The sequence below is a fragment of the Echiichthys vipera genome (assembly GCF_963691815.1).
Source record: "Echiichthys vipera genome assembly, chromosome: 1".
Lineage (NCBI taxonomy): Eukaryota > Metazoa > Chordata > Actinopteri > Perciformes > Trachinidae > Echiichthys > Echiichthys vipera.
This window is the reverse complement of record NC_139826.1, coordinates 11390022-11404110: the sequence shown is the minus strand read 5'-3', so window position 1 is coordinate 11404110 and position 14089 is coordinate 11390022. Positions and strand designations below refer to the sequence as shown.

At 40.0% G+C, this 14089-nt stretch overlaps 2 protein-coding genes across 3 annotated transcripts; one reads left to right on the top strand and one right to left on the bottom strand.

The window, feature by feature from the left end:
• Positions 1-2429: 2429 nt before the first annotated feature.
• mrpl46 (mitochondrial ribosomal protein L46) lies at positions 2430-7730 on the bottom strand (the record flags this gene model as incomplete). 2 transcript variants are annotated; one of them, XM_083921242.1, is made up of 4 exons in its annotated part: positions 2430-2718; positions 5383-5553; positions 5898-6099; positions 7458-7730. In XM_083921242.1, the coding sequence occupies 4 exons, from the start codon at positions 7728-7730 to the stop codon at positions 2471-2473; spliced, it is 894 nt and encodes a 297-aa protein (XP_083777368.1). In that variant the 3' UTR covers positions 2430-2470. The 2 variants fall into 2 exon arrangements, with proteins under 2 accessions (XP_083777368.1, XP_083777369.1); XM_083921243.1 differs by having other exon boundaries at positions 2430-2715; positions 7458-7626.
• A 544-nt stretch (positions 7731-8274) lies between these two features.
• Positions 8275-13207, top strand: mrps11 (mitochondrial ribosomal protein S11). Its single transcript, XM_083935815.1, has 6 exons — positions 8275-8412; positions 8597-8692; positions 8855-8953; positions 10845-10974; positions 11934-11999; positions 13067-13207. The coding sequence occupies exons 1-6, from the start codon at positions 8324-8326 to the stop codon at positions 13172-13174; spliced, it is 588 nt and encodes a 195-aa protein (XP_083791941.1). The 5' UTR covers positions 8275-8323; the 3' UTR covers positions 13175-13207.
• The last annotated feature ends 882 nt before the right edge of the window (positions 13208-14089 follow it).

Here is a 14089-nt window from a genome sequence, read left to right as displayed (position 1 = left end):
TGGAAAAGTTAATGCCAATGTCTACAACATTAATAACTCTTTGTCCCAGCAGACACAAATAGAAAGAACAGGCTGATCGCAGAGGCAGGGATGGGAACATCAGAATGCTCTTACCTAAGACGAATTATCGTCGCTATTCCAGAGGAACATTTTCCTCCTATGATGGGCACTTTCAGTATGAGAAAAGAGGAAGGCAAGTTGATCAGAAAAGCTTTTTCTGCAGTCCCCCTCTGAGGTCCTCACACAGGCCTAATTATGGAGCTCTGCACAGTGCTCCTCTGTGGCTGGTGTGCAAATACTGCCATCTACCTTTCACCTGCAGCAGGACCGTCAGGCCCACAGAGTTCAGGATTAAGTGTGCACTCCAAACGGCAGCAACTACATTTGTTTTTCAGCTATCAGTGCTCGATGTGTACTCATTAACTGCTGAAGTATCAAAATAACAAAACACTTTCAGGCCTTCTACTGTAAATCAGTGAGCTGATAATGATATTTTCTGGAAAATGTGGCTTTCTGGCTGATGAATATAATTAAATGTTCAAATTATAGAGATATTAAAGGTTGTGACAGATTGCATGATGAGTGGTCTTTAACATGGCAAGGTGTGCATTACAGTGTGGCCCTATTCTAATCCAGCCCCTACTCCCTCCCTCCATCTACCCACCCTCACTCTGCACGTTCACATGGAGGGCAGTGTCCTTCAAAACCAGTTAGTGGAGAGTGGAAGTGGGTTATTAAGCCCTCCAACAGCGAGTCTGCATCGATGCAGGCTTACAATCCACACTTCTGTCATGTGCAGCAACTCTTTATGTTGCAGACATGACAGATTCTTAGCAGTTTTCATTGCATTTAGAATCCAATAAACTCTTGTTAGTCTAAAAAAGGGTTCAATTGTAAAGTGCGGCACGTGGTGTGGTGGTTAGCACTGCCGCCTCACAGCAAGAGGGTTCGAATCCGGGCTGGAGGCCTTCTGTGTGGAGTTTGCATGTTCTCCCCCGTGTCTGCGTGAGTTTTCTCAGGTTCCTCCCACAATCCAAAGACATGCACGTGTTAGGTTAATTGATGACTCCAAAATTGCCCGTAGGTGTGAATGGTTGTCTGTCTCTCTTTGTCTCTATGTGCTCTGTGATAGACTGGCGTCCTGTCCAGGGTGTACCCCGCCTCACGCCCAATGTCAGCTGGGATCGGCTCCAGTCCCCCGCGACCCCGATAGCGACAAGCGGTTGAAGATGAATGGATGGTGTTATATATTTGGACTGTTGCAGAAACAAAGTAGCTCGTAAACATCAGAATGAAAATAACGAGAAAATGTTTCAAAAGGAAGAAAATATAAGCCCCCAAAGTAGCTTGGGAGTAATTTTTATTGATTTATTTTTGTTTCTCTGCTTTGCATATTCCTGCTATTTTAATACAGTGAATCTGTGCACATTATTATTCTAACTACTATTATTAAACCCTACAACAGTTCCTGTTTCCGTCAGAGGGAAGGAAGTTGGTTCCAAAGCTTAACACTATATTTATACCCAACTCCTTCTTGAAGGGTGGTTTATTAAGTGCTGAGTGTGACTCTGTGGAGCCACCCTTTGGCTTGACGAAGGGCATTCTGGGTAGACATGAGTGCAGTTAGCAGTTATTATAGGTTAGGCAAAGATCTGAGTTGTGTGTCAGCCTTAAATTGGTTGTGTAGTATATATTGTTTTTTTTTTGTATATTCACACAAATGTTATGTTTTTATTCTTTATAATGTAGAACAAATTCATTCATTAAGGCTTCTTACTATTTAAAGGCCCAATGTTGTATAAAGTGAGATTTTTTAATTCATATTAAAGCAGGTTTATGTGCTACATAAAAACTGTGAAATTATCAAAACGTTAAATCCACAGGGAAATACACCCAGCCCGTATTAAGAAAGTGTGTCTTTAAACGAGCCGTCAGGAGTCCTGTACGGTTGTGATGTCACCACTATACTATAAATATAGGTAGAGAGTGCTGCTACAGCGCTGTTACAGCTTCAATATTGCAAAGACACGATAGCGCAGATGCTGAACACCCAGGAACGCTGACCACGATCAGAGCAGACTGGGCTATTTCAGAAGGGGGAGCTTAAATAAACTCACACTATTCAAAGTGACCTATCACTGAAATGCACCTTTCTCTCTCTTGCAAATTAAAATTTTTTGGCTCATATGTCAAAGTTTAGGTCTGATGTAATCTGAGTTTTGCTGTTTGTTGTGATGGACTGTCCGGCCGCGTGCGCATGTTGGAAAAAAAAAATGTTATTTCAGTATTTTGAGTAGAGCACCTTTAAAACCCATACAATTTGTGTGGAAAAACAATTTATTCCTACAATACATCACATATTGAATGAAAGAACATTTTATGACACAAGATGACAGATAAGCGACAAGGGTAACTTTCTGTGCCTCGTAAATATTGTTCTGTTCACAGTCAGTGTCCCTCTATTAAGGTGTCACAGGTCGAGGATGAATCGATCGACGCTGATCATGTACGCTGGTTTCAGGTAGCGCTGCAGCTCATTTTTCTTCACCCACAGAATAGGTGCGTCTGGGGCTGCGGGGGGACCGCTGTCTGACAGAATGGCTTTGAAGAAGAACACCTTTCTTCCGATCGAACTCTCTGTCCGAGCAGCTTTGGGCAGCTTGTACTTGTACACTCCACAGGGGGCATTCCCGAGGAAGGTCGCCTTGAAACCAGCTGCTGCGGGAACAGAACAGGGTGAGTTTGTTCAGCCGGAGACAAAAGGTGAGCTATAGTGCAGATGTTCTGATGTTTTATGCAGTCTTTCAAAGCATAAGTTGCCGCAGCTGTATTTAGTTTAGTGACCCCAAACTATCTTCCAGTCATTTGCTGAGGTATAAGTGGTTGGGAGAACTTCAAAGCAACTACGCAATATGATGTGATATCTTCAAATGCTGCTTACATAAATGTATAGTTGGTTGGAGGCTTAAGGATGGTTTGATCCTCTTGTTGATTTTACCGCACAGCTATTTTAGATGAGAGCACATCAAACTTTAATGATCCTGAGGATAAAAGTGGGTCATTACAGATTAGGAGATATGAATGTAGATACAGTAATAATGCAACAAATAGAGCGTGTTGACAATAACACAACCTACAACAGCTGATATTTAGGATATGGATCGTTCCTCATATCCTGCCGTGAGCAGTGACTTTGGGGGTAATTGAAAGACATTGTAACCCATTTCGACATACTTTCCTCTCTCTTTAATATCTGGTTTCTGTTTTCTTTCTTTTATGTAAAGTTAATATTCTCCTAAAAAGATGCTAGAATTGACCATAATTTAAAGAACAGCACTCTTGTAGTAAAGATGAAAATAAAACATTGTTCAACATAATGTTCAAGTATCCGGGGCCTCGTTTAAAGACGTGCGTAGAATCGTTTCCCAACACATTGTGTTCCCATAACCATGAATATGCTGCACAAAAGAAAATTGAGATTTATAAAACTGTGCGGCTCACATTTGCACGCAATCTTTCCTTTATAAATAGGCTATAAAGGAAAGATTGCAAGAGCATTATTTGTGACACGTGAGATCCACACATCAATCCTTTCTATCTTAGCAGGATCAGATTTGACTGAAAACATGAATGTAATCATTGCCTAATTTTAAAAAGCGTTTCTATCTAATGAAAATTACCTTTTCAATTCATAATTGTTGGCCCTAACTTTGCACAAAACTTTTTCACAACTTTGGACAAACGGACACAACTGCCGCCGTATGCAGTTATAAAATTCAATTAAACATATTAAATGAAATAGATTTGATAATTAATTCAAACTGCATTTAAACTGCGTGCCAACAATATAAACAACTACAACCAGGCTTCACACAGTGTGAAATACATTTGCTGCCAATTATTTTATAGTTAATGTGTGTGTTTCCATCGCGTGTCGCTGATTTTTCGAGTTGGAAAAACTTTATGGGAGCTCTACTCAAAGGTGATAGTTGGCGTAGGAATACGCAAGCTTCTCCGCAAATCATTTTTCTATAAATACTAAGATTTGTCACTGCGCATTTCTGCCCGTCTACGCAAGGTTTTTGTCAGCAGCAAGCTTTATAACTGAGGCCCCAGGTCTCTATCAGTGCAACTAAATATGATTTTAGGTGATTTTAGTTATGTATTGCTATCATCACTGCACTATATTATTATAATGCACTGAATGCACAATGTAGAATGTATATAATTCAGAAACTACTGTATATAAAATATGTAAGTAGTCTCTGTGACGTCACCCATAGGTTTCTATGGGAAGCTGAAGCTCAGTGTGGCTGTCGCCATCTTGGCAGACCCTGACTCCACCTAACTCCCGGCTGATCCAAAAATGGGCAAAGAGGTGGTGCGTGAATGGAGCTGAGGGATGCTGAATAAAGCGTACAGTCTCTGTATAAAAACTTTTCCGTACCAGGCTGTAAATGTGTTCAGTTCTGTTGTAAAAGTTTGACGTTTTAACATGGGGGTCTATGGGCATTGACTCACTTTTGGAGCCAGCCTCAAGTGGCCTTTCAAGGAACTGCTGTTTTTGTCACTTCAGTGTTGGGTTTTATTTTCCAGCCTTGGAGGTTACCACTTGAAATAAAGTTTCCACCTTTGTTTGGTTGTTTGAAGAATCTTTGACTACACTGTGTCCTCCCTTTGTCTGAAACCAAACCGGAACCGTTGTACTTAGGAGATGTCATGTTTGCTACATTATACAGTTTACATTAAAAGCTGTGGACTTTGGAGATAATTACAACACAAAATAATGCTATATCTAGGGAGAGCAGATAAATTAGATATATTTAAGAGTAGCTCTTTGGATAATATACCTGAAGTACCTTTGTGTCATTGCATAATATCATACAGTCCTCTTTGATTGGTTATATAATATACTTCATATTAGGAGAAACATTTGCTACAGTCTGAGTCAACCTGCTGTTTCTGTAAACCGTTTTTAGAAATGTATCAGTTAGCTGGTATATCCATGTAAAAGTGAGCTTTTATCAAAGCCTGTGTTTAGGGTTTCAAAACGTCTACTTTGGTTACTCCAGTGCCATCCCCAAGTCTACTTGTTAATATCTAATATCAAACCTAATGACAAATTTTATATAGTTCATAGTTAATGATGATGGGTGCATTTAATATTAAAGGAACTCAAAGAAAAGTGGTTTCAGTGGAGTTCCAGTGCCTCATGATTCAGCAGGATTCAAAAGAAACACTCAAATACTCATTATACTACTGTACTTAAAAATGACTTTAGAGGGTTTCAAAACCGTAGACTGAATATCAGCACACACTATGAGCAGCTTCATTTAAACATTAACTGTGTCAGCCTTGAAAAACCCAAACCGTTCATGTTACCTGGCAGGGAAGCGAGGGCCCTCTCGGCTGTCTGCCGCAGCGTTTCTCCTTCCTGCCACTGAGTCTGAGGAAGCATCCACAGCATGTCATCCCCGACCCGCTGCTTCGCCAGGAGAAGCAGCGGGTCGGCCAGGCAGCGCTCCAGTGAGGTCAAGTCCTTATCTACATCAGCTAAACAAGAGACAGGACGGTCAGCCGCCTCACAACACCTACGTCTCTCTTTGACTGGAGAGCGAAAAATGTACACAATCTTTGGAAATGTCACGGGGGAATAAAATGCAAAGTGGGAGAACTGGAGCGAATAGATTTCCTGAATGTCAAAAAAACAACAAAAAAGAATCCTGCACTGAAAGTTATACAAGTCTCTTTCCTTCTTGGTCATTGACTTTAAACCTCAGATTTTCTAAATATCTTTTCCATTCTGTTTCAACTGATTAAAGATCGGGGCAATTCAAAATTCATGCTTTACTTGTGTGGCCCACTGCTCACACATTTCCACCATATCCCATACTGACCTGTGACCCTCGGCGCTGGCTGGAACCTCTTCAGCCTTTGCTCCCAGGAGTCTTCCACGTCCTGAGCCAACATGATCTCCTGGTCCCTGCGGTTGTCCTCTTCATCAGAGTCGTAGTCGTTTGCCTGCTTACGTCTCATCCTCTCGGCGTCCTCCAGCAGCCACAGCTCGTGGTCCGACAGCAGGCTTTTCTCCTGCTCCATCTGAAATTAAGTCAGAGCAGAGTCCGGATCTCAACTTCCACAACCCTTTCAGACCTCCATTTGCTGACCAGATTTTGGAAATAGTAGCTGGGTGTCATCTTTTGATTGTGGTGGAACAATGTGACCGTCATCGACCCTATCGAGTACTTCTGTAGCTTAATGTTCCACAGCTGGTGTCAACAGTGTGAGTCCGCAGCAGCATATTATATCATGATAATCCTGAATGACTTTAACACAGTACAAGAACACAGACGCAAATCAGATGTTACTAAATGGTAATTTGACATCTGATAAAATTGTGTTTTTTTTTGTTTTTTTAGATAAAACAAACATTTTGTTGTAGATCTCTCTTTGAGACTGACCTCTAAGATGAATTGCTTTTTTGTTGTTTATTAATATCTTTATTTCAGGATAGGATTCTTAAAAAAAGAAATCAATAATAATTCATTACTGCCCAGTCTGAATTTAAGTTGTATATCTGGTAGGGCTGCACAATATAAATATTGATTTTTGCTGTCATTGCGATATCAACTTGCGTAATGAACCCGTCAGCAAAGTAACTCCGGGATATTTTTGAGTTAGTTGAATGAAAATATCAGTGGGAAAACAGCACTTAAAAATGTAAATTTCCTTCTTATTTAATGGTGCCGATCACGTCCAGTTCGATGTTTGAATTTGTTCAATGAAATAATGCTGGAAATAATTCCCTTTCAGTTATTGTTTAGGTCAAGAAGTAATTTGTTGTATTCTAGCAGGAAACTGAAAGCAGTAGAACGGCAGAACCGAGTATATTTGGATATTTCCCTCTCTGTGCAGCCCTGATATCTGATTTAACCTTTTTCTTTTGACTGCACAGTTTCACCCATTGTACGTTGCGGAAATGGCTTCATTTCTCAGTCCTTTATGGAGGCTGAGGAATCCAAGCTCAGACTGGATTCACACTGCAGAAATAAGAAGTTGCCACACTGATTACTGTACGTGTTATTAAAAAATATGAATAGAGTCCATACACTGAACGGTAATATTATAGTATACTGAATTACAGAGTCCCTCAAAATATTTAGAATAGAATAGAATAAAGAAGAAGAAGAAATGAAATATCAAATTTGGAGATGTGTTAAATGCACGTGCCAAATTAAAAATAAATAAATAAATAAATAGCCCAAGTGTTACACTGGATTCTGTGATCCATTGGACCCCTGCATATGTAATTACCATGGTCAGTCACATACTGCATTGAGTAGTTGTTAACAAAATCGGTGGCTTCGCAGTATCCAGGTGGTTGTACGGTGTCATTGACCAAACATTTTGCTAAGGTACATCACTGTTTACACCTTCTCCGTGCTGAACAAACGCACCTGCTGCATCATCTCTCTGAACTGCAGCTCTATCGGGCTGCAGTCCGCTGAAATGACCGGAAGCCTCTGAAGACACACGGCCGCCATCAAAGTCCACGGAGAATGCGCCCTCGTCACAGTCTGAGTCTGTAAGTACGAATGACAACCAGACGTGCTGGAAAACTGACGAAACCCCATGTTCGCCACCGCTGTTCTCTTAAAACAAGACAGAAACTGTAAGACAGACCGACTCGCCATCGTCCTACAGGGCGCAGCCATCTTTTTACGATGCATTCACTGCAATCCAAAAAATCTTGACGCTGGCCACTACTAATGAAAACATACTGGAGGAGGAATTTTCAGCCATGTTGCTTACTTGGTGATAGCGCAGAATAAAATATTAAAAAATGATGGCATTTCTCGTTAGTAGTGTTTTCTTTCGTTTCTTTAGAGTATAATGGGCAGGTTGGTGGTTTCTTGGGGGCTGGACGAGTGTTCAGCATGAACATTTTATATTTACGACGATGTTCGCGGTACTTGAATGCAGCAAATTTTACAGCCGTCTACCCACAATTCTGTGCAAGAAGACGAACGGTCTATTCATATCAAAGGGGGGGAGAGGATATTAATATACGTATGTATAAATAAATTACCCATGGTACGCACGATATAAATATATTTAAAATACATGTTGATATGTTTTGATACATTTTATATGTGACACGTATTTATATTGGTAATAATAATAATGTACATAACATAATAATAACAATGCCACCCCTCAAATTAAAGATATAACTGGTCTGGTCTGGATGAACGGTACCTTCAATGTCACATTTGTTGTGTGTGAAGCAGCTGAGTGTCTGACAGCAAATGTGTTTCTAAATATGTATAAATTGAAATGTATATTAGTTGGTTCTGTGAGTAAAGTATGCCGACAGCTTACTACCTCCCTAAATGCAAACGGAAGCTCTCTGTAAGTGTTCATTAGGTGACTATCATCCGTGTTAGCTAACAGCTAATGTTAGCTCTGATACGGTCATGCATGCTGAGTGTTGTAGCATTTGCTCATTGCATTTCGATAGATAGAACTATATTTGTTAGCTAATTAACAAGCCACAATGGTTTATGATGTTGCTAATGCAATTGCGTGTTTACAGGTGTGGAAGCATTGGGTTGCAACGGACAGTGTGTACCAGTGCTGTCAGACTTCAGGAGACCGCCGCCTCCACTGGGGAAAGCTCCAGAGTGTCCAGGTCAGACACACGCACCTGCACATGTCTGTCTACTGACGGGATTATTCTGGATTACTTATTGTATTTCCCCTTTAACCTGTGTCTGTGCGCAATGAACAGAGACACAACTCGCTGCTGCGGACTAATATTGATGCGATATTAACCTTAGTTCTACTCTTTCAGCATCTTTCCGCCACTGCCTGGCCAGGAAAGTCCACTGAGATGGGATGGGAAGAAGTTTGATGAGTTACCAATCGCTCACATTAAAGCTACATACAACAAGTAAGTGGAGACTATAAAAGTCACAGTAAAACAGTGATTTGAACATCATTTTTGATCTTCAAACTAATGACATCATTGAAACAGAGCCATCTTAATGTTTTATTCCCATCTGTTTTTTTATGACAAGCCAAGCAGCCATTTTATTTTGACAACCAGAATTTCAGCTTTCTAAGTGCTTCCAGGTGCTCCAACTGAATAACAAAATAACATTTTTCATTTACTACTCAAAAAAAGGTCTCTAGTTGTACTTAGACAATGCAGTTTATTGTTTTGAATGTCATTAAAGATCAAGTCAAAGATTCTGATATAAGGCAGATGTAAAAAATAGATTACTACCGTAGTGCTGTGCTTTTAAAAGTGGAACATGGTTGATGTTGGAGAATTTTGATTGTGACCTCCATCTGTCATTTCAAGTAGAAAGAGATGCAATAATCATATAGAAAATATATTTCTTATTATTAAACTTACCCTGGTGACAAAGAACAATTGGCAGATGGTCTTGTGAAGTCAAGGGAGTGCTGAGTTGAGATTTTCAGGACATGAGGACTGTAGCAGAGGTTCTGCCCTCGGGTGTCTCTCAGAACACATTATTGAGGATCAGACTAGAGATGCTCCAAGCCGATACCGATCCAGATACCTGGACTGAGCGTATTGGCGATACCGATCCGATCCTACTGTTGAATGAAGGAAAAGTATACCTGTCCATGTGATTGAAGGCATCAGGCTTGACATAAACATTCAGCCTGGTTAAAAAAAGGTAACAATTAAAACAGATATAAATGTACTTAATAGTATTTAATAACAAATAAAAAAGTATATAAGCAGCAAAAATAAATAAAAACACTTCCATGCAAAGTGCACTGCAAACAGATATTAAAAATGTTATGTAAAACCCGAACCAGTGTTGCAAACATTGAATTTAAGTGACTACATCGCTGTAACTGTATTGCTGTGTATGATATTAATAAAAAAAAGAAATGACTGGATCGGCCTCATTCATCCGATATCCGATCCTGGTATTGGAGTGGTGCATCTCTGGGTGAATCTTCCTTCCAACTATTTAGTAAACAAATAGGTGCAGCACAGAAGACCGAGCTGTGTCACTTAGCAGCGATAATATGACCGAAGATATGTGTGTGTGTGGTATTTAAAGCAATTCTTACCCTTTTTGGCTCACACAGCACCAAGTATAAAAATGTGAACATGAACGACTCCACCGCCCCACAAAATCCAACCCTCTTCCCCCTGCCTGACCTCCTCCCCGACTCGCAACTGGAAGGGACGCTGCAACAAATGACAGGCAGGAAGCTCGGCAAAGCATTTTAATCGGACCGAATAAAATGATTGGTCAGACTATGAGAATTGGATATTGACTAGGTTCAACACCTGGTGCATTTCTTTTACATTTTAGTGGGCCATACGCTTATCAGGAGCATTTTAAGATTACACAAAAAAGGTATGAAAATGCCAGAAAGGTGAGAATAGCTTTAAGCCAAAGACGCACACATGAAGGATAGGTTATTCAGTGTTTCAAACTGGGATAAAGTCAGAAACCTGCATCTAGCAGCTTCTGTGGTTGACTTGACTTGTGCTCTGTCAGGACTGTCAGTCCTACTGTAGGTTGAGTTGCCTGTTTGAATCTCATGCAGTCCTCACCTATGAACTTTTCTATAAGGACTCCTGAACCAAATGAAGCAGACCCCATAGAGTTTATTACCATTTTCTCTAGCTATGCTACTTATTAACTGTTATGTGATGCAGTCAAGTCAGTCATGGGGAATATCTAACATGTCATGAGTGCAACAGTGTATGATATACAGTACATATTTCAGACTATTCGAAAAACTCAGTTGAGTTGAGTGACCCAGTAAACTCTCCTTTCCTGTACCAGCACGCACATCCAGCTGACAGAGAGCACAGGACAGTCGGTGGTCAGGACGTCCTGCGGAAAAGTAGGCTTCAAGAATATCAAGAAGTCAACGCCCATCGCTGCACAGACTGCAGGCATCTCTGCTGCTGAGGTACGCTCTTACTCTCATTCGTTAGGCCACTCTGTTATCCAAGCACGGCTTGCATTTGTTTAAAACAAATATTAGTTCAGGTTGCATCCTAATTTTCCACTCTCTGAAAAATGTAAATTATGAATATAAAATGTTTGTTGCCCTCTGAGGACTGCGACTGTGCAGCAGTTGGTGCTAAGTGCTCATTTAGACTTTACATTTGCCTGATTTATAAAGACTGCTGGCTAACGGGGTTAAGGTCACACTGATTTGCAGTTAACACACTATAGAAATGAAGCGTTTAGATGTAGAGCTGAAAATGGAAATACGCTAACTACATTTAACATCAGCTTTGGCTCTTGGTTAGTTAGTGATTGAAAGCCCAGGTGGAAAATTACCAATGTCATGTTATTCTATGCAGTCAATCAAATAGGGCTCCCTCTACCAATTATTTTCATTATCTATTGATCAGCCTATTTTCTCAATTAACCAATCAATCGCTTAGCCTAGAAAATGTCAGGAAATATTGATAAAAAGGTAATAAAAGCCCAAAGTGTTTTGTGTGAACGAGAGTCCAAAACTAAAAGATATTCACTTTGCTTTCACATTAGATAAAGAAAAGCAGCAAATCTAACAGGCGCATTGTGGCATTATCGACAAATCATTTTAGCTCTGTAATCAAACACTGACTTAAGTGCCAGTCTATTCTACACATATAGGTTAACACTGTAGTTAAATCAAATAGATTACATTTGTCCATGGTCCATTTATGAGTTGTAATGTAGCAACATTTTGATGGCCTTTTTATGTTCATGTATGTAGTGGTGATATCTTGATAGTGGATAAAGGCAGTGACGTTTTTTCTCCTAATGCTGGATTTCTATCAAATGAAATGATATCTATGATAGCTGTTCTGAGTAATGGAGTCAGATAGATGGCTGCACACATAGACATCCATCTCCTGTGTTTCTTTTGAACAGAAAGCCAAAGCCAAAGGAGTCCTGTTTGTCCGTGTCATGGTCAAAGGTCTTGGTCCTGGTCGTCTGGTGAGTCGAAAAAAAATTGTTTCTGTTGTGCATTATAGGCTTGTGATACCATTATAGTGTATCTGTAGGCCCCAGAAACATCTTATTGTTAATTGTATTACTCAACCCTTAGAAATATTTTATGTTGTTGCTGTTACAACTAGAATATATTCTTAATTGATCAACTAAATGAGCCTGTGAATGTTCTCATTTGTCCAGGTCATCGTTATCCCCAAAGCAATTTCAGTCAAAAGCAACTGGACTTGGTTTTACATTTCTCATCTACTTTCTACTAGAACTTGTTCACATTCTTTAATGTTCAAAAACACATTCTTTTGCTCATCCTGCCTGTCTGAATTTACCTGTATTCACTCTCTGTCCGAAACTGACTGACTGGTCAGTGTTTCAGGGTCTTCTGCATCTGCGCTCTCTGTGTCTCTGCACTGTTATTGCAGTCGGGGACTGAGAAAATGTAATGTTACTGTAGCAGCACTTTTTACATATATACTGTATGTATACAGTATATCACAACTGTACAGAAGGAACAGTTTCTGTGTGCATTTCTCTGTGCATGAGTGTCTTAATACGTTCACAGTATTTAAAAAAGCACTTGACCTGCTTTGTAATTTAAAAAAAACATGAAAATCTCACTTTATACAACATGGAATATTTAAGGCAACAGAATCATCACAGTTGAAAAGCTGGAACCAGCAAAAATCTTTGCTCAGTGACTTAAATGATTATTCGGTTGTCAAAATTTTTTGGCCATGCATGTGTATGAATCTGTATATTGATAACTAGAGGTCATGGTTGTTTCATTAGCATAACTGGTTTCATAAGGCAGCGTTAACGATAGCACATGGAAGTTTAGAAAGCATAAAGAAGCACAGTCCTAGGATAATAAGATGAAAATTTAATAGTGGGAGTGTAACTCAAATTAACCTGTCACTGCAAGAAGAAACAATACCTCTAATTAGTCTCAGTCTTTTTAAAAGGAAAGTAATTTAAGTGTGTTTAAGAAGCCACAGACACCTTGACCTGTTCCCATTAGTTTTGTCAATGAATGAATGTATTTTTCTGTCGTGCAGTCTGCGATCAAAGGCTTGACGATGGGAGGCCTGGAGGTGGTCTCAATCACCGACAACACCCCTGTGCCGCACAACGGATGCCGCCCACGCAAAGCCAGACGGACATGATCTCCGCAAACCAGAGTTCACATTGACGAGAGGAAACAGTTGTGTTGTAATTTACTAATAAAGTGTTTTGTTGTATAACTGTCCTGGCTCTGAGCTTACCTTACATAATTCATTAGTGGAAATAATTGCAGTGTTCTGGTGCTCTTAACGAGCAGAGCACGGGTGTCTCTGCCGCGACTGTTGAAATTAATAAAGCGTGAGTCTCCTTCAGGCACTCTGGCGTTCATCAGTAGACTGAAGGCTCTGTGTGGGAAGAGACACAGCACAAGGTTTCGCCGCATCAATGCTGTACACGTCTTCTATTTGGACACAGCTGGTCGCCATGGGGACTGAACCCTTGAGCATGGCCGTGTGACCACTCTACTGAGCTCACAAGACCACACCACACATGGCTAAAGGGAAGACAAGCTAATTCAACAAAGCTCCATTTATATTTTAATTGATTAGACAGCCACACATTTAACATGATATACAGTAAATGGATTATTGTAAAGTTTTGAAGGGAACACTGGTTTTTACAGATCAGTCCAGTTTACGTGGTGTTAAAATTAAATGAGACAAACATGCATCAAGGTTTCAGTTTCAGCACTGAAAAAGACAACACAACCACTTCACTGATTAGTGACAACAGACTTTCCTTTACATGTCCACTCCTCCAATGGCATTTCATTTGTACTAGTCACTGTTGGTTTGTTTTTGCCTTAAAGGGGAACTACACCCCTTTTCAACACGCATACATGTTAATCGTATGGTCTTAGGCTGTTTTAAAAATAATAGTAAACATGAACAACTTTCTCCTAAATCCTAAAAACTAGTGTTAAAACTTAAATTTGTGATGTCATCAAGAATAAAGCATTGAGCTGCTCCATAGACAATGAATTGTGAAATTTGTTATAGAGGACACTGAGCACTAAC